At 38.0% G+C, this 23,503-nt stretch overlaps 1 protein-coding gene across 1 annotated transcript in view; it reads left to right on the top strand.

Moving 5' to 3' along the window:
* Positions 1 to 23,503, top strand: part of HAPLN1 (hyaluronan and proteoglycan link protein 1) — a 71,810-nt gene that overhangs the window by 40,875 nt on the left and 7,432 nt on the right. The window contains exon 3 of the mRNA XM_036849347.1: positions 17,814 to 18,185. Within this exon, the coding sequence (XP_036705242.1) occupies positions 17,814 to 18,185 (372 nt within the window). The remainder of the gene's footprint in view (positions 1 to 17,813; positions 18,186 to 23,503) is intronic.

The raw sequence follows: 23,503 nt of genomic DNA, 5'->3' as shown, positions 1-23,503 counted from the left end.
AATGATAGCGTAGGTCTGGCTGGAAGTATTTTCCTGCATGTATTACAACTACCCAGATAGAATTCTGAATGTGACAATGTCTAGCTATTTTAGGCATTTCTCTTTCAGTTCTCTTTGTTTCTAACAGCTTTACGGTTTTCACTGTTGGACCATAAAAAGGAATTACATAATCATAAGTTTTACTCTGCAAGCTGCTGACTCAGCTGTTTCCTTTACTGTATATAGTAGAATCAAAGCTGTTTCCCAGAGACTTAAGATATTTACACATAGAGATTTCTGATGAGGGAGAACATCCTTTTAACATCAAGTCACAGAAGTCAATTCAGCCAGACAGTAATACCTAGTAATTGTTAACAACAGCAGTTTTAAATCCGATGGAGGATAAACTTTAGCAATGGTTTCAAGCCATTACTAGACTAGATACCTGTTATCGATGTATAAATCATTTAGTCTAAATTTCATGCAGAGTATAAAAATATTATTTTAAAACTATATTAACATTTTAAAAGTTACTCCTGAAGGAAGCCTGTAAGTCAGACTCAAGTTTTCTCAGCAAGGAAAACTTCTGTTGCTCCAGTCTTTCCATTCCCATATACTCTGTTGAAATTTAGTGCAAAGGAATTGCTGACACAAGGTATCAGAATTATCCAGATTATTTGCCTACACTATCCAATTTTTTAAAAAATGACTTGCTAGTCCACTTCATTTTAATTGTAAATTCATGTTCTTAGAAAGTTGCTCTGAGCTTTCAAGTAATAAAACTACAAAACAAACAAACAAACAAACAAAAACTACAAGGCCTACGTTTTGCTTGTGGAAATTAACACTGAAATGTGATTTGGGTCAATATTATGATGCTATGTCCATAGTTGAAATTTTTTAAAAAATTGCTCTAAATACCTGTTCTCATTAGTTTTTATCCAACAAAAAGTTTTCTTTTTACTTTATTATAGCATTCAGATTGAACTTTCATGTTCTCAGCCCTTCAGAGAAACACTTCCAAATGGCCTGCCATAATTTCAGTCACCTTTTATAACACAAAAATAAACCCACAGCACAGCAGATAATCATTAAAGCAGATAAACTGCATTACCTACTTGAAATACTGGATTATTTTCTCATATTTAAAACTTTTATTTATCAAACAGCCCTCCAAAAACAAAACAAAAACATGGCCCAGAAGGAATTTAAGGGAGCTGAAGCCTTCATAAAATTTTATAAGAATTTTGCAATCAAATGATTAAATTAGTAATCTGAATCTCAAATTCCCAATTTGTACTGATAAGCAGTATGAGCTCTCAGTGACAGAAAATTATTCAAAATTCGTGTTACTACAAAAACACCTTTTCTATCTCTCATTTTTAATTATTTTTTTATTTTTGTACCTCAAGTTTCCCAGGCTTAAATAATACCAGGGGAATAATGCACATAATCCTCAAATTCTCCTTGGCTGCCTTGATAAGGATGCTGAACACTTTGTTAATATGTTCTTAACTCTTATGCATAAGAGGTACCTAATTATTTTTTCTGAAGGCTTCCTCCTTATCTAGTTGTGGGAGATTCTATAGAGATATAGGCAAAAAAAAATTTTTAATCTGGTTTAAAAAAAAAATGTCAGAATATCAGGGGAAAAAATGGCAAGTATAGATTCCTGTGCAAAGTGTTTCTATTGAAAAGCTTTAGATAAAATTGCACTTGTACTAATTCACTTCCTTTAATTTTTTTATTGAATCAACTTGGTTATACAAGAAAGTAAACTACACTTGTCCATGGGGTCTGCTAAAAATTTGCAATCAAGATATCAGCTTCTGTATCATATACTGTTCACAGTGTGGGGGATAGTGATTTCCTCAAATACTTCTACAGGAAGAGATAACTGCTGTTGACATTGTCTCTATAACAATCTCAACTAATGGATTATACTCCTCATTTCATGATGTGCCTAGTCAAACAACTTCTCAATCCTTTGAAACTTGAGTTCATTAGGAAGAATTTTATATGGAGTACTAAATCACACAAAAGCACAAGTTTTAAAATATTTGGATCTGGTCTAAAAAAACTCTTTGCAGACTTTCAATTACCAGTAGAAGTTCAGAGACGATGAATATACTTTTTAAAATACAACTTTTACGAAGACATTTATATGGACAGCAGAGAAATTTTATGACCATTTGCCTATTAACCAAAATAGCTGCAAAACAATTATAGTTATACTGAATACGTAACCGCCCGATCTTATCCATGTCAGCGATCCCGTGTTTCCTGCCTCTGGCATTCCAAGTGCAGGTTTTCTGATGACAAGTTCAGGAGTTTTTCCCCTAATGCCAGTTACTGGCTTTAGACCTTGGGCAGTTTACTTAATCTCTTCAAGTCTCAGTTATCTCATCTATAGAATTGGGTATAATCACTGTTATTCTATAAAGCTTTGTGAGAATTAAATTAGATAATATATGGAAAAGTGCTTAGTACCCAGAACACAATAAGCTCCAGTAGATGATAGTTGTTATCGCCATGTTGATTATTTCTTCACTGTCATGGAAAACTGATTTTTAAATAGAAAAAGGAGCACAAATACTGGTGGGAAAAGGTCATGCTTTTCAAATTCATTTGCTAGCAGAACCATATCATTACCTTAGTTCTAATGAAGTAAACATTTTATAAGTTGCCTTCTTTGCCCTCCTTAATTCCAGTTTTAAATTTCTCCAATAGTATTAAACACTATCTGATCACTTTTACTTTCTGTGTAGAAAATGAAGCTTTCCAAACTTAAGTAATATTCCCCTTAATATACTTAGTAGGTGAACACAAATAAGCTACATTAAACTTTTTAAAAGAATAATAAGAGGAAATCTTAGAGATGAAAACAGTTCCCTTCTTTATAATAAGTAAAACTTATGGTCACTTTTCTCAAAAGATAAAGCAATTAGATTTTTTTAAAGAAAGAGTTGTCAGAAGTTCATCTCTGTGGGTGGCAAAAATAATGTAGATCTAGAATCCCTCACAGAAGTAGACACTCTCCACTCAATGTGGTTGGTTCCCCCTTCTTGGGCCCCAAACCACTCTTCCATCCTAGCTTAGCATCAGACTGTCAGCTTTGTAACACTCCAGCTATACAGTAGTGCCTGGCACATAGTACGTGCTTAATATATGTGCTGAATACATGAATGAGTGCAATGAGACACTTCTAAATTACCACTATCATAATGAGCACTTCTCAAATCCTGTGGCATCCATGGCATTTAGCAACACATGACACATTGTGTGGGCCTAATGTACATTAATAGATCACTGCTTTCATTCTGTAATGTTGGCATAAAGTAAATCATAGTTTACAGAATTTAAGAACTTAAAAGGACTTTAATATAGCTCATTGAGATCAATACGCCATTGTATAAATGAGGAAATCAAGACCCAGCACTTAAATGTTGCTTGGCCCAGGTTGCATGGCTGATGAGGAGCAGTTTCTCTTGGCTAACCCCCTTCTTCAAACCTGGGATCATTTTTCACCTTCTTAATGAATGCACCCTGATTACTGTGCTCTTCCCCTCCTGTGGCATCCCGATCTATCTCTGATCTTCTTTTCCTTTTCTCTGTAGTCCTGGATATCTACTTTACTTATTTTTATGCAATTGTTTGTGTCCATCTCTGCCACAAGAACATATAGCAGCTCCACGAGGGCAGGGATCTTTGTCTGATCTTTGTCCCAGTCACCTAAACTAATACTGGGCACATAGTATAGGTAATCAATACATTTGTTAAATAAATTCAGGACCAAAATCTAGGAACTTTTCCTAATCAAGTCCTAGTCAGTCTTTCCAAATCTCAGGAAACTTTACGGTTTGTACGATGAGAGGCAGCAGATAAGGAAGAGGATTCTGAGTTTCAATAGCAATTTTTGTTTGGTCATTTTTTATTGCTCCCACACTGCACGTAGCGTCTTACAATCCAGGAGAATCCACCAGAGGCAGGATGCAGCAATCCTCCTAATGTGTGCACGAAGCTTTGAAGAGTATTTGGTTTACATTTGGTCACTGCAATGCTATCGTGTTCCTTATGTAATATCTGCAGAGTTGGGATCTGGTGGTGCAGAGAGGATCAAAAGGAGTGAAGTGAATTTAATAATGGATGATCATAAACCATCTACAGAGCCAAAGTTTAATAGGAGAGCTAGATAAGCGTTCTCTCTTCCACTTAAAACTTGTTTGGACTCAGACTCCATGAGTCTGTTATTAAAAGTTAAATTATAATTTATTTTTTTCTTTTCGAGGCAGAGTACACTATCTGCAGCTACAAAAATGCAAAATCCATGAATATCAACTATATTTTCCAAATTGCATTTGGCTAAATGCATACACTGTTAATAATACTATCTAGAAATTATGAGGTATAAAATATTAGAGAATTTCATCATGAAATTATAAAAATTAGCAACATCCTAATTCTAAAATCTCTTCTTAATTTACTATAGGATGTGAAACCAAATATGCTAATAAGAACCTACTGCTTTAAACACAGCCTTATCATTTGATCAGAATAAGAATATCACCATATAAATACAATAAATAAAACCAAAAGAGAAGAAGGAAAATGTATATAGGCATATACATACATATGTAAAAATACTGCACGCATATATATATATACACTTATTCGGCCTGCTATAACAGAATACCATAGACTGGGTGGCTTATCAACAATAGAAATTGATTTCTCACAGTTCTGGAGGCTGGGAAGTCCCAGATCATGGTGCTGGCACATTTGGTGTCTGGTGAGAGCTGGCTTCCTAGTTCAGAGATGGCCATCTTTTCTCTGTGTCCTCACATGGCAGAAGGGGACAAGGGACCGCTCCTGGGTCCCTTATAAAAGGGCACTAATTCCATTCATGAGGGCTCCAGCCTCATAACCTAATCACCTCCAAAGGCCGCACCTCCAAATATCATCACACTGGGAATCAGGTTTCAACATATGAATTTTGGGGGGGGGCACAAATGTGTCATCTACAGTAAGCACCTTAATAGGCCTTGGGAATAGAATGATGACCAAAACTCACAGTCTTTGTCTTCATCAAGCTTATGGTCTAGTGAAAGGCAGACATTACTAGGAATATAGAACTACTAACTGTGATAACTGCCATTCAATAAAGCAGTTTCTCTAAATTATAGGTATAAGTCAAGCATGGCAATAATTTTCCTCAACTGTATAGTTGGTACACTAGATACACACACACACATATAGTTTATACATTTATACACACATACACAATGGTTATAAATAGAAAAAGCAAGGAATGAAATGCAACTTTGCATTTGCTAGCCCATTGCCCAGTCTTCTTTGCATTTGTGTGTCCTTTTGAAATAATCTACTCATTCGGGCATTTGCTAAACATTGGCCTTCTTTGTGCAAAATACTGAGTTATTCTCTATGGAAGAACAAACCATCTCCTCAATGAGCTTAATGACAATATTATCGGGGCAACAAAGATGACAAGAAACAATAAAATAAGTGTTATATAGAGGTGGAAATATGAAGAAAAGAACAGTTACCGAACAAAAATATCCTACTATTTAGAATTTTGTATTCATACTCACTTTTTAAACCCATAAAATACACCTTAAGAATATTTCTAAACTTGTTGTTGAGTAGCCTAAAATGCTGAATTCTATGTTATTCTATAATACATCTATTAAAACAATGAATTTTAGAATATTTCCAGGTATAAAAACCTACATTTAATAATATTTTCAGGTAGCAACAAATTCACACTAACAGCCATTGCTTTCTCTGTTCCATCCTGAGTGCTGAAATTGGCAAATTATGCAGGAAGCCAATGACTGGAAACTTTCCCAAAGCTTTTTTTTTCCCCCCAGAAAAATCCATTAAATAGAGAAGCCTTTTTCTTTGGTTGCAGCTTTGCTGGAACCAGTGTTGACTCAGCTAAAGCACTGACCTATAGCTGAATGGCTTAATGTTAAAGTAATTTCAACATGCTATATTTCTCTGACTTTCCCAGCTACCAAGAAAGAATAGTTAGATTTCTTTATTGCTTTGGCTCTTTATTTTAAATGGAAAATGGAAACTACTCTTTTAGGAATGTATTTTGGAGTACAAAAATCTACCAAAGTGCTAAGTTAAAATATTTAATTAAGAGGTATCAAAGTGAAAATATCCAGGGGGTGGGAGGGGATCTCTGTTACAGAAGTATTTTTATTTCAAAATGAAGACACTGAAAGCATAAGAAATCTAAAAGTTGTATACAAATCACTTCAAAAACATTTTGTGTATTTTGTATTGCTACAATGTAGTAGCAGCACTAGATACATGTGTTCTCAAAAATGATCATCAAGTAGTCAGTACAAATTGGAGCCATTTTAATCTTGTTTTAATTAAACACGTTGGTTGCTTGACTTGAGTGCTTACTTGGTAACTAATTACCACATGTATAAGCTCTGAGTAGTATGTTTTTACATACTCAAGGATTATGCTGTAAAAGGTACTAAAGAATATTAAGTTAAACAAGAATTCTACCTACCTTTTCCACACACTGTCCACTCAAACAAGACAAGGACATTAAGGATAAAAACACAGAAAGACCATAGTCCATCAAGTACAAAATTAACAAAGCAAGTTAGAACAGGGAGCATTTACTACAGTCAAGGGTTCAGATTAGGTGAAGGGGGTGGAAAGAAGGGAGAGTCGTTTCTTGTTTCTAAAGAGAGATCGTAAATTTAAAATAGAAACACCACTGAAAACATATCCTTGAAGTGAGGAGATTTCCACTTCTAGAGGATTCTATTTGAAGTGGTGTTTGTTTGCTTCCTTGCTTTGCCTTGTTCCTGGAAAGCATTGGAAATGACATTTGTCCATTTGGCTCAGAGTTACTGAATGGTAGGGAAGGCGCAGATGAAACAGGTGAAAGGCATGTAAGTTAAAGACAGGTTTCCTTATAAACTATGGTATGTATTACATATACTTTTTATTTTCTTAGTTATATGGCTACATTTTTTCACAATGGATTTATGATTATCTGTGACCAATAATATTGCTAGTAAAAAAAAATGAACACTCACACAAGGGTTTTTTCCTTTTCTGTTTTTTGCTTTTTTCAAGAATAGAGAGGAAAATTCTAAAGTTTTCTTCCCTAGAATAATGTGGGTTATGAACAATTCTTATTTTCTCTTGAAAAGTGTCATAAATTATACTGAAAGGTTTTAAATCTCCAGAATCTACATATGATTATTTTATGTCCTCACTTTGCCTCGTTTTTTATCACACAATCATTAATGAAGGGTCTTAATTAGCTTAAAATACTGAAAAGCTGATTGGATGGTTAATACTTCATAGAGATGTTTCCATGTAAACGGAATATCTTATTTTAAAAGATGTATAACAGTTACTTATAGGCTACCCATAATATATTAAAATCAAAGTGTGCTCCAAAACCAAGCTTTGGCCTCTTTTCTTATAACTATTTATTTGGCTTGCATATGTAATTGAATGAATAAAAACAAATGAACATATAGACAATAAATATAAAAGTGTTTTTAAGGGGGAAAATCTTGTGAGAGAGCCCCTAGGGGGCTGTAGGATGAACCCCATAGAGGGGCATTAGGAAGGGCTCTGTAGGCTGAGCTCTGAATAGTGGGCAGAAGCCAGTCACATCAAAAGCCAGGGACAGAGCATTCCAGGTAGAAAGAATGGGAAGTGCAAATTCTCTGAGATGGGAATAAACATGGTATTTTGAAACCAGAAAGAAGCTAAAGGGACTACAGCCTGGCAGTGGAGAGGGTGTGGTTTAAGATGAGACTGGAAGAGGAGGCATGAGTGAGACCATTGTACTTTTTATTTGGTTCAGAGTATAGAGTTCAGATTTTATTCTAAAAGTGCTTGAAAATGGCTAAAAGGTTTTGAGCAAGGGGATGATGTAATATGATTTACATGTACAAAAGACCAGGTGACTACTGGATTATGGTGGGTCAAGAGTAAAAGTGAGGAGACCTTTAGGAGGGCCTTGAGGTAGTTTAGGTGAGAAATCATGGTGGTGTGGACCACGATGGTAGCAGTGGAGATGGATGGAGATGAACCAATTTGGAAAACAAAAAAAAAAAATGAGGTAGAGATGGCAGCACTTGCTGATAGACTAGACATAGGGATTAAGGGAAAGGGGCATATCAAACACACCTGCTAGATTTTGGCTTGAACAAATGGATGGATGACGGAGGCATAAAACGAATTGAGGAAGATTGGGAGAAGAACAAGTCTGGGCAGGAGAGGAGGACTCAAGTTATCTGTTTGGCATCCAATATATGACCAGCAGGTCACTGGATTTACTAGTTCGGAGCTCAGGAAAAAGTACACTGCTAGAAAGTTTTGGAATCACCAGCACATAAATATTTACAGCCATGGGACTAGATGAGATCACCTGGAGAAGGAGGAAATGCAAGCAGAGACAAGGAGATCGCCCTGGTCTGAAATTTGGAAACCCTCAGCATCAACAGGTGGGATAAAGGAGGATACAAAGGTCACATTTTCACTTCCCAGAGTCTAAATCCTGATCACTGATACGTGGTAATTTTTTTTCCCAGGTAACTTTTTTTAAAAATCTAAATTAATTGCAAGTGTTTAAAAATAGGAGATAGTCACATTAAAATGTGCATTTCTAGGGAACTCCCTGGCGGTCCAGTGGTTAGGACTCTGCGCTTTCACTGCCAAGAGCGTAAGGGCAGGGGTTTGATCCCTGGTCGGGGAAGTGGGATCCCACAGGCCACGAGGCGCAGCCAAAAAAAAAAAAAAAAAAGTGTATTTCTAGCATCTGTTGAAAAATCCAAAGACCTGCTGCTTTTCAGCCTGCATTCCCATTGGACAACATCAGTGGGAACGAGTACCTGCTCCCCGTTAGCAGGGAGTGCGTGCACCCAGCAATGGTGCGGTGCCTTTCACTCCTTGTGTTCTCAGGACCATGGTGCTCCCTTCATTCTCCCTCAGCCTTGCCCACCTGGGCTTTTGTGTTCCACTTACCTTTCATTTTGTTTCAGCACTAAACGTTTAATACTTGACACATTATAGGCTATCAATTCATGACTGTTCATTAAGAATCAAAAGTTCCCTTTTGCCTCCAAAACTGACTCTGGATAGTACTATCTTGACATCTTTCACACTAAGTGAAGACCCTAACCATACCAAGGTATAAAACCAACAGTGTCCTTTCTGCAAATTATGGATAACTTGACCTTACGTTTTACCACAAAGTGGAAATAGTCTGAGCAGAGACAAGTAGATTTGAGCCCTTTACCACATAAAAACACATTTCCAATAATTAGGGAGTGTGTGGTTAGTTACAGCCTAATGAAGAAGAATGACTCATGCTAATGTTTCAGTGTCTCCACACCCTTTGAAAGAAGTCTGCACTACAGTCCTGGAAAGTATGATTCTTCAAAGATTATCATTTACTATATTAGTGAAACATTCAAATTTTATTTTCTTATAATGTATTCCTTAATTTCTCTATATCTGTGATAACTCTATCTTTTTTCTAAGACTAAAATAATAGAAATCAAATGCTATTTCTTTACCCATAAATCTTGGATAACATGCATAAATTTAAATTCTGAAAATTATTAGCAAGAGCAGACAACTCCTAGTTGACAAAGCTAGTATGACCGTCCTAAGTTTTGGGACGAGTCACATTGGACTTACCAATGGCAATAATACTGATAAATTAATATTAACATTTAAAACCACTTACTATGTGTGATGCGCAATAGAAACTTCATTACCTAGGTCATCTCTTTTAGCCCTCACCACCGCACTGTGTAATGGTGGTTACCCTCACTGAAGCTGAGAGAGGGTCTGCAGCTTGCCCCAGGTCGTATGGCTGTTGAGTGGTAAAGCTGAGATTCAGACTCAGGCAGGCTGATTGCTCTGCTCCTGACCCACCGGGAACCATACAGCCTCCATCTAAGCCTTCTCTGAGAAACTTCTGAGTGAAGCAGTGGGTACAAACGGCTCCCATTTTATTCCATTCAACTGATATAATTATGTTCCAGAAGAAATCAAATCACTGTGAAAAAAAGATTTGGTCTCAAGCCTTGGAGAAACTTTTCCTCAGGCCACCGTAGTCATTCTGAAGAGCAGTTCACGGAGCAATGTGGGGGGACAGCTACCAGGACACACATTCCACCTCTACCCCCAAACGAAGACTTTCTGGAAGCCCCAAGGAAACTGAGGAGGAAGCAGGAAGAAGCTGGATTAGATACAGCGGTTTTTTTTTTAAAAGGCTTTAAGGTGGTGGTCCTGAAATGAGCTCCTGTTCTATTAAGAACCACTAGATTAGGAGAATCATGATCAGTTGATGAGATGCGAGTTTTCAGGAATCAGTACTTTCTAGGAACTGTCTTCTGAAAGAGCATAGGAAAGAAGAAGAAGCTGGTTTGCATACCTGGCACACTTTGGACACTCAGGAAATGTTTGTTAGTAACAGCCAACATTTACTGGGCACTCAGGGTGCCAGGCACTAGGCTAAGCTCTCAGCGTATCACCTCCTTTAACCCTCCCAAGAACCCTGCAAGGAAGGTGGCTTAACTCCATTTTCCTGATGAGAAAACTGGGCACATAAAGGTTAGGTGACACCACGTAAGAGGCACAGTCCCTATGCTTAACCAATAAACTACAGCTGCTGAGAAAATAGATGAAACAATAATGAATGTGGAAAGACAAAAGCCACAAAGAATTTAGTAGAACAGAGCTAAACACCCTCCTCACATGTTACTTCTTCCTGGTTGAAAAAGATGAAGAAAAAGGAATTAAAAAGAGACAATATTTTTCAAGACAGTAACCCAGTTTCAGGTTTACATCTCAGAACACAGATTTTTGAACTATGTTCAACAGTAGTTCCCCTACAACTACTTGGAGGCTCTTGATGCCCATTTCCAGCAAAGAAGCTCACCTTTTATATGGCAAAGATCTGTCTAAAGTATCCTTTGGGGAGAAAAATTTCCACTGTCCCTGAAAAAACCTTCAGGCTCTAAAATAGTGATAGCACTTATCCTTATTTTTTACTGTGAAACTTGGATATAATAACATGGTACACATTCATGATCCACATCACCCGAAACAACACTATATGTTGGTGTTGGGCTGTCTCCCATCACAGGATCAATTTAGCTCTAAGGCAAGTGTTGGGCTGCACCCCACAGGCCTACAAGCCCTGTACCTGCCCAGCTTCAAGACTGAAGAAAGAGCCCAGAGTCAGCAACAGAGACATCAACAGTTTAATGGATTGGGGAGCTTACACGTCTGCAGCAAGGTCCTGGAGCGACACCCCACTGTGTGTGGCAGAGGGTAGGCAGGACCTGGCTGCAGTCTTAGCTCCCCAGGGGGAGGGGAGGCTACCATTTATAGGGGGAATTGATGTCAGGTTGGTTCATCAGTTACCAGGGAAACCAGAAGAGGAGCCCACCCCTCACCTCCCCTTTGAGAAGCTATCCTGGTGGAGACGTTCTGATCTAAAGCTAGAATAATCATTAGCTGGGGCCTGGGGCAACTGTGTAGGAAGGTCAGTCATGAGAGTAGGGAGTAGGTGAAGCAGGCACTGGTCGAGCAGGGGATGTACAGAAAGCAAGAGAACAGCCATCCTGAGTGGTCTGACCACACAGGAAGGAAGACGGATGTGCTCAATACCTAAGGGAATGCTCCGCAGCACAGCACATCAGATCATGCAGGTCACATACCCTTTCAGGAAACTGAAAACACAATTCTAGGTAATGTGGTTCAGCTGTAGATTGATAGGAACTAGCAGGGCACGATGACTATACAGTGCTTAGACAGCAGGTAGGCCCCGGCAGAGGGCGGAGGGGTGTTGGGAGGAGTATGTTCCTGTGGCCTGTGAGGCCAAAAGACAGGGTCGCGGAGGGTGAGAAACAGCAGTCATCACTCTACAGCAAAGAGCAATCTTCACTCACCTTATTTCCAGCTTTGGACTTTTCCTTTACAGTCAAAACTAGAAGACAGTCAGTACCTTTGTCAGTGGTGTCTTAAAGGAATTGAAAAAACGAGGTAAAATTTCCATGTTTTGAAGACCTGTTTAAATATAACATTATTATTAACAGAGCCATAGGTCTTCTACAAAAACATAATCTTACAATTATAACAATATACTGCAATTCTGGCTACCAGCTTCTTGTGTGTATTTCTAGAGACACTTTAGGGAAAGTTTGTTTATCTTTGTCAATTAAGTTTTTTGTTAATTTTTGTCAACCATTTTTTATATTTTTATTCCATTTCTGCTTAGTGCGTGCACAGGTGATACATGCACACGGTTCAAAAATTTTTAAATATGGGAGTGTACACAGTGAAAATATCCCAGGAGCTCTCGACCCAGACATCTACCTTTTCTTTCCACAGGCTACCATGGTTATTAGTTTCATGGGTTTCTAGGGATTCCTTCAGATATAGTTTATGTAAGTATACATATTTCTTTCCAAGTTACACAAATGGTAAGGAGCACACATATTCTTATATGTCTTCAGGTCAGCGTTTGAACTCCAGGTGAAAGCAAAGATGGGCCAGGGATAAATACAGCAGGATTTCAAACTCAAGTCAAGTAGTAGAGGGCAGAGGGCGGACATAGATCCTCCTTAAAGCTTCTTTCCTGCCCTCTTCAGGTCACCCTTCCTGAAGTGCTGAGTCATAGAGGAGAGACTCAGAGTCCTTACATTGAGGAACAGCTGGGCAAGAAACTAAAGCTCTGTCTCTGATAAACGAAAAGCCCTCCGAAAGAACAGTAAAGACTAGATGCAGAGAGGGAGGGGCAGTGGGGAGGGCCCTTGTAAACGTCTCTGATGCAAAGCTGACAAGACACAGCAGAATCAAGACCACTCACTGATGGGAGCTTCTGGCTCCCAGTGAGCAACATAGGGAACAATGGGATTCACTCCAGTCGGAAGGAAACAAAATACAGTCGTCCCTCAATGTCCACTGGGGGTTCGTTCCAAGACCCAACTCCAATACCAGAATCCTCAGATGCTCAAGTCCCCTGTATAAAATGTTGCAGTATTTGCACCTAGCCTACAGGATCATCCCTTATAATACCTAAAACAATGTAAATGTTGCTATGTAAATAGCTGTAAATACAATGTAAATGCTAAGTGTAAATACTTAGGCAAGCAGCAAATTGAAGTTTTGCTTTTCAGAGCTGTCTGGAATTTCGTTTTCAAATATTTTCCATCTCTGATTGGTTGAATCCCAAATGAGGCACACACAGATATGGAGGGCTGACTGTAATTATAAACAGTTAAAGATTAATGAGTAAGATAATTTTTTCCTAAATTATGTATCCTACTCAAATGTCATGTGTAAGATGAGAGACAAATGTCTAAATTATGTATTCTTTTTAAATATTGTGTCTTTAATATGTATCTTTATCTGTTTTTATAAAGTATTTGCATTTTAGAGCAATATGGTATAAAGCAAGGGCAGGGGTCTATGTCTACTGCCATAGCTGAGCACAGCCTCCGGAAGGCATTAGTCTATTTCAGTCACAGACACTTATCACAGGCCAGGCACTATTTTGATGCTGGAGGAACAATATAACAAGACGTGGACTAGGGAGGCGGAGTGACTGTTTTCAGTAGACTGTGGTAAGCACAACAATAAGGATACAAAACCATCCTGGTTGCTCATCATCGGGCAGGTTGGCTACCCTAAAGGAAGTAACAGCTTCCAAAGTGCTAGTCTTACACATCTCAACCCACCAAAGTGATAACAAATGCCGCAAAAATAAGGAACCATCAGATGATGTTGGTAGAATTTTTTCTTGGGAGGGGAGTATTTTTTTGTCTTTGTTTAGCCATCTTAAATATATTCCTCAGTTTTCTTTGTTTGGGTTCTTTTTACATTTTATTGGTCTAGGAAATCCAAAAGTCTGGAGGCTCCTTCATTATACACCAGTGAGAAAGTAACCAACACCAAGACTGGTTATTTTGTACAATCCAAAAAGTTATTTATTTTTAAAAGACAAACTTTGACCCATAACACCTTTTTTTTTTCTTTCTGTTACCTCTATTTATTTGGCAATGAACTGTCCCCCTCAAATGTTTAAACTTTTAATAGAACTAAGAACAATAGGTAATAGTCCAATACCATATTTCTAAATTGTTTTTCTGCAACTAATTGTTTTTGTCCTATTGTTTAAAAGATTTCATCTAAATTACAGAGTGATACAAAGATCAGTTTTTCGGTCATGCCATTGCTTTCATAATTTGGTGAAACTGAATGATGTCCTCTGGATTTCACAGCAGACTGTAATAATGAAGCCCTGCTGTTTCCCCTGGAGACAACTGTGGTCTTTGAAGTGCATCAAATCCTTCGTCACTGTCACTGACACTCACTAATAAAAATATGAAATTCCTGTAACTTACAGATTGAACTTTTAAAAAATTCAGTCCCCCTAAAATGAGCACATGTGTGCTGCTTGGTTTTCTCTAGTTAATATTTAAAAAAAAAAAAAAAAAAAGGATAAGCAATACTCATTCTGATGATCAAGGTTTATTTTTATCTTTTGCATTTGATTTGCTTTACAACTGCCCTATTGATTGAACAGTTTTGACTTAAACATTAATTTCAAACCAATCCACATTTTTAACCCAATGATCAGATTACTCTAGACAAGACTGTGCAAAGTTTGCCATCAGCATTATAGGCTCCCTTTGTTCCTGCCCTCTACCCTCTCCCTCTTAGTGTGTTTCCTGGCTGATCCCTATCATGACAACCTGCCATAGGGAGCCAGATACGAATCTTAAGCTCAATGTTCTCATGATGTAGACCTGTCACTCAAACAGCTAAGCCCTGCTAGAGCCTGCAACAGAGCCCAGGGCTCCTTACTCACTGGCCAGTGGTCTTTCCTACATCTTACCTGCTCTGCAACAGGCCACGCCCGCCAGCAACGCTCAGTGCTGTATAATCTGCAGTGTTGAGCTTCTAAAAGCAAGCAAACTAATAAAACACATTGTTCTAAAGGCCATGTTGGGGATTTAGGTTAATGAACGTTAATGGCCCTCAGTCACTCAAAGTGTTACACATTACACAACTTTCTCAGGGTTCTTTGAATTTCAGCCAGGGCCTCGTGGCATCTACTACCTCAACACCCCAGTTGCCCCAAAAATAAGAATGGTGGAAATTTATACATTCTAGCAGGCTTGTTAGAAAAATTATTTTGTGGGAAGCCAATGGATTTTTGGTGTCTGCTTAGTTCTCAACATTATACCACATAAGTCACCATCTACGCAGACTGCTAGAGTATAAGTAAATAGTACCTAAAAAAAAAATCAGAAGCTTATACTTCTAAAATACTACAAGATGATTTACAGTTAACCTCAGAAAAAAATTAGAAGTTTCAGTCTCTTGTACAAGACTTTTGATCTGTGCTTTAACTCTTTAATTTATAAAACACTCAGGCCTTGTATTCATTCTGGAATACCTTATGATTATGCTAAACCACACAATAATGTCCAAGTTTCCTATATAACACAGGTGGCATTGTATGTATTATTTTACTCCACATGGTTAAAAACTTTATAAGTAAGTGGAACCATGGAAGGTTAATATATGTCAAAATTATGCTCAATATTAGGCAGTATCATATAGGAGAAATACAGGGGAAAAACTATGCAGTAGGAACAGTTTGGGCCAGCCATTATTTTAAGTGCTTTATGTGCCTATCAGGTCAACTATACATAGTAGATATTACTCTCCCTAATTCACACGTAAGGAAATTGGGGCTTAGGGCTTGCACACCTTGCTCAAGGATTCAGAGCTAGCAAATTGAAGAGGTGAGGTTAGAACAAGGTCTCTAACACATCAAAGCCCATGTTCCTAACTACCGTAACGACCCTTTAGCCCACTGCATTTGGGCATTAGTTTTGACTTTAAAGTAAAAAGCTTGAGAGAATCATGAAACTGCAACTTTTTGAAGGCCTCATGTCTTGTCTAAGCTCAAGTCCCAGCATGGGAAGGCCCAGCTTCAGGCGTCCTCCCAAGGTAGTGGGTAGATCCATGTTCCCTAGGGCCTCAGGCATTGCTGAGCAGACTTATTAAACAGCACCTTTTCCTCCTCCCAGAAAGAAGATACTAGAAATATTTAGGAAGAACATGGATGCAGTCCCTGGGGATATTGCAGGGGGACTATTATACATAGGGTAGAGTTGGATACATTTACCTTTTATGTATTATGATTCTATGGGCCTAAATAAGAAGATAAAGAAGAGAATCTAAAGGAAATGCTTAATGAGCTGGATTTGTGATTCATTTTAATTAAGCCATTATCCTCTCATTTTATGATCTATTCAAAGTAGGGGCACTGATGGCTTTAAAAGTGGTTAAGCTGTTCAGTTTCTGAGGACTGGGGCTGACATAAATATGTTCATTTTTTAATATGAATTTTGATTGCTCTATGATAAAAATATAACCACTGTCTATTCTTGGTTGCTTTATTTTAAAATCTGAATCCTACGTATGCCATTAAATAACTAAGTTTTGAGGTTTGTCTGGAGATGACTGGCTACTCCCCTGATGACCTGTGTACTATCGCTAATGATTCGTGACCAAAGTTTATTCAGAACCTCCAGCCTAAAGCAGGAAGGGCTGCTTGAAAGACAGCTTTGGCAGCCTTTGAAAGCTGTGTGTGGATGAGGTATGCGTGTCCAGGAATTCTTATATCGCTTTCTCATTTTCAAAGCTTGCACATCCTCAAGAGACCTTGTCAAGGTCAAAAGCGCAATGAGCGAACCAGGGGAAACCCCAGAGAAAGCCAAGATCTGAAAATAACAGCGGGCTCTCCAGAGGCCGGCGGCCGTGCTAACTTGGCAGGCTAGGAATATCATGGGGCTCCCAGGAAGGCAATAAAGTCCTTGGAGGAGGGAGGAGGGAAGCGAAAGGGCAAGGCATGGCAAGGCAGAAGCAAAGCAAGAGGATTCTGTTAACCAAGATACAGCAGAAAGCAGGGGCAGCGGGGGGTTGGGGGGTGTAGAAGGAGATTTAAGGGAATAAAGAAACATAATTATCTGGTTAATTAGAAAATAAATACAACTTTGGATACATTTTTAACATCCAAGGTTTGAGGAATATATTTCAAAATCTGGAGTTTTTTAAAAAGCACTCATTAAAAATGCCTTTCTGATGTCTGGCCTTTGTGTGAAAATAATACATACATGTTGCTTGAAATGCTCCAGAACGGCATATCGCAGGTGTATATTTGAATTGAAGCCAGAGATGGAAGGACAATCTAATTCTTTGGCCAGAACAGTACAATGAAAGTTAATCATGTTGCCGTATACTTTTCCTAGAAATATAATACAGACTTATCGTATTAGAAAGCTCAGCTGGGGAGAGATCAATTTACCTAGCTTGAACGTTTTGGGTTTATATTGATGAAATAGTTATGGTTCCCTGTCACTTCTCTTGGTCTTGTTTCTACATTTTTGATATTTAACTGTAGAAGAAAAATAAATAGAATTTACGATGACATCTTCAAACTTCAGATGACTATAGAGTATTATAGCCAATATTTCTCATTGATTATAATGCACATCCTTCCTTTTTTCAGTGGCTTAAAAGACATGACTACCTTGCAGATGCCCTCTAGTTACTAAAGGTACCGTTCTACATGGTTCAAAGGAGATCTCTGCTCAACAATGCAGAGAAGCTTATCGCCAATGCTACTCTTTGTCAGATACCCCGTGTAGGTAGTATATTTCATATTATAAAAAAGTCTAAAAGCATATTAATGGTTCTTTCCTTTTTTTCTCTCTTTTCAATTATAGCAGAAAATGGCCCCCGTCTACTCGTGGAAGCAGAACAAGCCAAGGTGTTCTCACACAGAGGTGGCAATGTTACACTGCCATGTAAATTTTACCGAGACCCTACAGCACTTGGCTCAGGAACCCACAAAATCCGAATTAAGTGGACCAAGCTAACTTCAGATTACCTCAAGGAAGTGGATGTTTTTGTTTCCATGGGATACCACAAGAAAACCTATGGAGGCTACCAGGGTAGAGTGTTTCTGAAAGGAGGCAGTGATAATGATGCTTCTCTGGTGATCACAGACCTTACCCTGGAGGATTATGGGAGATATAAGTGCGAGGTGATTGAAGGATTAGAAGATGATACCGCTGTGGTAGCATTAGATTTACAAGGTAAGTATCTATAAATCATGTTAAACTTAGGAATGATAATTAATCATTGCTTTTTTTTTTATGACAAGTAACGTCTAATGGTTACCACAGTGCTGATGTGAGAAATCAAAAGTCCATGTAAAGAATGTTTTTCTGTTCTTTTGTAATCTACAATCTATGATTCCAGCTTTCATATTTGAAATGTACACACAATGGTTATATGCAAATTTGAAGCTATTTGCAAGTAGGAGAAACATGCAGTGGAACTGAATTAACAACATTCAGAAACTGCCTTATGCCATTCAAAATTTAAATCTCATTACATAGTTATTAAGAAATTCAGAGTGGAGGCTTTTTTATTATGCTTCTAAAATTAACTCAGGTCACTATTTGCAGATGACATGATACTATACATAGAGAATCCTAAAGATGCTACCAGAAAACTCCTAGAGCTAATCAATGAATTTGGTAAAGTAGCAGGATACAAAATTAATGCACAGAAATCGCTTGCATTTCTATACACTAATGACGAAAAATCTGAAAGTGAAATTAAGAAAACACTCCCGTTTACCATTGCAACAAAAAGAATAAGATATCTAGGAATAAACCTACCTAAGGAGACAAAAGACCTGTATGCAGAAAATTATAAGACACTGATGAAAGAAATTAAAGATGATACAAATAGATGGAGAGATATACCATGTTCCTGGATTGGAAGAATCAACATTGTGAAAATGACTCTACTACCCAAAGCAATCTACAAGTTCAATGCAATCCCTATCAAACTACCACTGGCATTTTTCACAGAACTAGAACAAAAAATTTCACAATTTGTATGGAAACACAAAAGACCCCGAATAGCCAAAGCAATCTTGAGAACGAAAAATGGAGCTGGGGGAATCAGGCTCCCTGACTTCAGACTATACTATAAAGCTTCAGTAATCAAGACAGTTTGGTACTGGCACAAAAACAGAAATATAGATCAATGGAACAGGATAGAAAGCCCAGAGATAAACCCACACACATATGGTCACCTTATCTTTGATAAAGGAGGCAAGCATATACAGTGGAGAAAAGACAGCCTCTTCAATAAGTGGTGCTGGGAAAATTGGACAGGTACATGTAAAAGTATGAAATTAGAACACTCCCTGACACCATGCACAAAAATAAACTCCAAATGGATTAAAGACCTAAGTGTAAGGCCAGACACTATCAAACTCTTAGAGGAAAACATAGGCAGAACACTCTATGACATACATCACAGCAAGATTCTTTTTGACCCAGCTCCCAGAGAAATGGAAATAAGAACACAAATAAACAAATGGGACCTAATGAAACTTAAAAGCTTTTGCACAGCAAAGGAAACCATAAACAAGACCAAAAGACAGCCATCAGAATGGGAGAAAATATTTGCAAATGAAGCAACTGACAAAGGATTAATCTCCAAGATTTACAAGCAGCTCATGCAGCTCAATAACAAAAAAACGAACAACCCAATCCAAAAATGGGCAGAAGACCTAAATAGACATTTCTCCAAAGAAGATATACAGATGGCCTACAGACACATGAAAGAATGCTCAACATCATTAATCATTAGAGAAATGCAAATCAAAAGTACAATGAGATATCATCTCACACTGGTCAGAATGGCCATCATCAAAAAATCTAGAAACAATAAATGCTGGAGAGGGTGTGGAGGAAAGGGAACACTCTTGCACTGTTGGTGGGAATGTAAATTGATACAGCCACTATGGAGAACAGTATGGAGGTTCCTTAAAAAACTACAAATAGAACTACCATACGACCCAGCAATCCCACTACTGGGCATATACCCTGAGAAAACCATAGGTCAAAAAGTGTCATGTACCACAATGTTCATTGCAGCTCTATTTACAATAGCCAGGACCTGGAAGCAACCTAAATGTCCATCGACAGATGAATGGATAAAGAAGATGTGGCACATATATACAATGGAATATTACTCAGCCATAAAAAGAAATGAAATGGAGGTATTTGTAATGAGGTGGATGGAGTTAGAGTCTGTCATACAGAGTGAAGTAAGTCAGAAAGAGAAAAACAAATACAGTATGCTAACACATATATACGGAATCTAAGGAAAAAAAAAAAAAAGGCCATGAAGAACCTAGTGGCAAGACGGGAATAAAGACACAGACCTACTAGAGAATGGACTTGAGGATATGGGGAGGGGGTGGGGTGAGATGTGACAGGGTAAGAGAGTGTCATGGACATATATACACTACCAAATGTAAAATAGATAGCTAGTGGGAAGCAGCCGCATAGCACAGGGAGATCAGCTCGGTGCTTTGTGACCACCTAGAGGGGTGGGATGGGGAGGGTGGGAGGGAGGGAGATGCAAGAGGGAAGAGAAATGGGAACATATTGTATATGTATAACTGATTCACTTTGTTATAAAGCAGAAGCTAACACACTATTGTAAGGCAATTATACTTCAATAAAGATGTTTAAAAAAATAAATAAATAAATAAAATTAACTCAGTTTCAAAATAATGGCAAGTTTTGTGAAGGACATCTGCTAACTAAAATACATTTAATTGTATTCTGTAAAATAACGGTGAAAACTTAATTTAACAAAAAAGTAAACTCTGGATTTATTCAAATATTCTTGTAAAGAAGTAATTTGTTTTAATGGTCCAGAGTCTCTTAGACACTGAATACCAAATGGTCAAGGCATTTTGTGGGGGGAGTTTTACTTCTTAAATATGTAATACATTCAGTAGGTTCAAAGATCAAAATGTATACAAAGCTAAACAATAAAATGTATCCATGCCATCCTGTCTCCCCTCTGCCCAAAGCCCTTTAGGCCTCTCCTTAGTTTCTCATGTATCTCAAGACACCCTTTATTCATGAATTTCAGTGTTTCTTTACAAGGAAGGATGAACTCTGGCTGCATTAATAGAAGACTTTCCTTCCTTATATAAACTATAGGTGTGTGTTTGCTAGAAGCTCCTTTCACATTCTAGGCCAGATTTGTGGCTTTTGGAAAAATATGTTTGGCGCACTAGCACTTCATTGAAGATGTGACCTTCTGAATCCCACAGAGTGCCTCACATGCATGCAGATTTATTAGCTTTATGTATCTGATACATTGCTTGATGTTGTAAAGTTCATTTTTGTGACCTTCTCTTGTCTCTCTTAGTTGTAATTCTTGGCTCCTGATTGCATGCCACCTTATACATTGAGTTTTTATTGATTCACTTTCATATCTATGAACATTGGCATTATTCAGGATGAAAGAAGTAATTGGCTTAGAGAAGACAGTCAATCATCAAATATTAATTGAGGGTCACTTTCTTTTATCAAAGAGGCATCAGGCGCTGGATGCTAGTAGTATCAAGATGCTTATGTTAGTCCCAGCTTTGTCAGTGTATGTTTTGTAACCAGAGCAAGTTACTTATCCTTATTGTACCTTGGCTTCCAATCTATGAATAATAGGTTGACCTGTATTATCTGTTAAGTTACTTTTTCTTAAACTTAAGTAATTCACATGCCATATTTATTATCTCCCTACACTTACTTAAAAATACCTTTAAAATAAATAGAAACCAGTATAACTTGCCAGAAATCGAAGGAAACCATAAAAATAAGTACAGTGAACATAAGATATTTCTAATTATAAATGGATACATGCTTGCTGATGGCTTTGAGCATGAAGCCAGCTCTCCCTTTTCTTGAAAAGCAGATTTAACATGTGTTAGAAGATAATACAATCTATGGTCAAACTGAGACTTCCTTTAAGACACAATTAGAGGTGTTGAAGGGGAATTGTAAGAAGAGTAATTTTTCCTGTATAGGCCCTGCACTCTCCCAAATCTCCATGTTTTCCATGCTTTCATAACACTTCTCTACCATATAGCACATACGTATATGAGCTAAGTAAATGTATCCAAGAAACCAATTTAATTGATAAATACTTTTACAAGTGCTGTTTTGGTACCATGAGAAACAAAAAAATTCCAAATCATGGCTCCTTTCATTCAACAATCTTACAGTCCATTAAAGATTCTAAGATACTTTCAAAAGTAAGTACTTTAAAATAAGGTAGAATTTGGTAAACTAAGTAGGTAAAACAAATTGCTCTAATCATATGCATATTTATTTTGCTCACTTTCAGTAATGTCCCTTGACAGCTGAAACTTAGGGAAAGCTCCTTTTCTAAGGTAACATGGCTAGGAGTAAGAGCTAGGGCTAGAATTTGACACCAAGGGCACTGAATGAAGTCTATGCTTTTATCTACTATGATCTGGGAGTTTGCAGGAAGAAGAAAGTTTCTGTTGTGGGGGGGGAAAATGGAGGTTTCAGAGAGGCAGTGGTGTTTGACAGCCTCAGTTCTTCTGAAGTTTTCTCAAGATTCTCAAAGGCCCCAAAGTTATTTGGGAGATGACCTAGGGACTGTCCTTGGTCATACTTCATTTCTTGGTGTGCCCGTTCTCACTGCAGAGAATGTTTTTCCATCCTTCTTGTGTACTATAACAAGGGCAGAAGCAGTCATTACCCAGAGGCTCTGCCTTGAAATAACTGACATTTCCATATTTAACATTATATACATGAATACATTTCTGAACTGGAGAAAATATAATCCTTCGAGAATAAGATCAAAGGGACTTCCCTGGTGGCGCAGTGGTTAAGAATCCGCCTGCCAATGCAGGGGACACTGGTTCGAGCCCTGGTCCGGGAAGATCCCACATGCCGCGGAGCAACTAAGCCCGTGCGCCACAACTACTGAGCCTGTGCTCTAGAGCCCACAAGCCACAACTACTGAGCCCATACACTGCAACTACTGAAGCCTGTGCGCTCAGAGCCTGTACTCCACAAAAAGAGAAGTCACCGCAATGAGAAGCCCTTGCACCGCAACGAAGAGTAGCCCTGGCTCGCCACAACTAGAGAAAGCCCGCAGGCAACAACAAAGACCCAACTCAGCCGAAAATAAATAAATAAATAAATTTATTTTTTAAAAAAAGATCAAAGATCAACTCTACCCCCTGAGCCCTCCCCTTCCACCCCCAGCTATGATGTTCTCAGAGCACTGTATACAGATTTCCATTGTAATTCTAATCACATTTTGTTTTGTAAATATTTGCAAATTGTCTGTCTTCACCTGCTAAATAGGATCTACTGGAGGCAGTCAAGTGCCAAAACAAAGTCAGTGCTCAGTAAATAGTTTATAGGTGAGTGAATGTTTGATACAGTGGGTTTATACTTTCAAATACAAAAAAGCCTGCATGCAAGGGAAGGCGGTGGAAAGGAAGAGACATTTGATTGGGACCATGAAAGGTGAACCTGGTTCTTTCAAGGGGTAG

Source organism: Balaenoptera musculus, chromosome 3 (assembly GCF_009873245.2).
Source record: "Balaenoptera musculus isolate JJ_BM4_2016_0621 chromosome 3, mBalMus1.pri.v3, whole genome shotgun sequence".
Lineage (NCBI taxonomy): Eukaryota > Metazoa > Chordata > Mammalia > Artiodactyla > Balaenopteridae > Balaenoptera > Balaenoptera musculus.
This window is presented reverse-complemented; position numbering and strand designations above follow the sequence as displayed.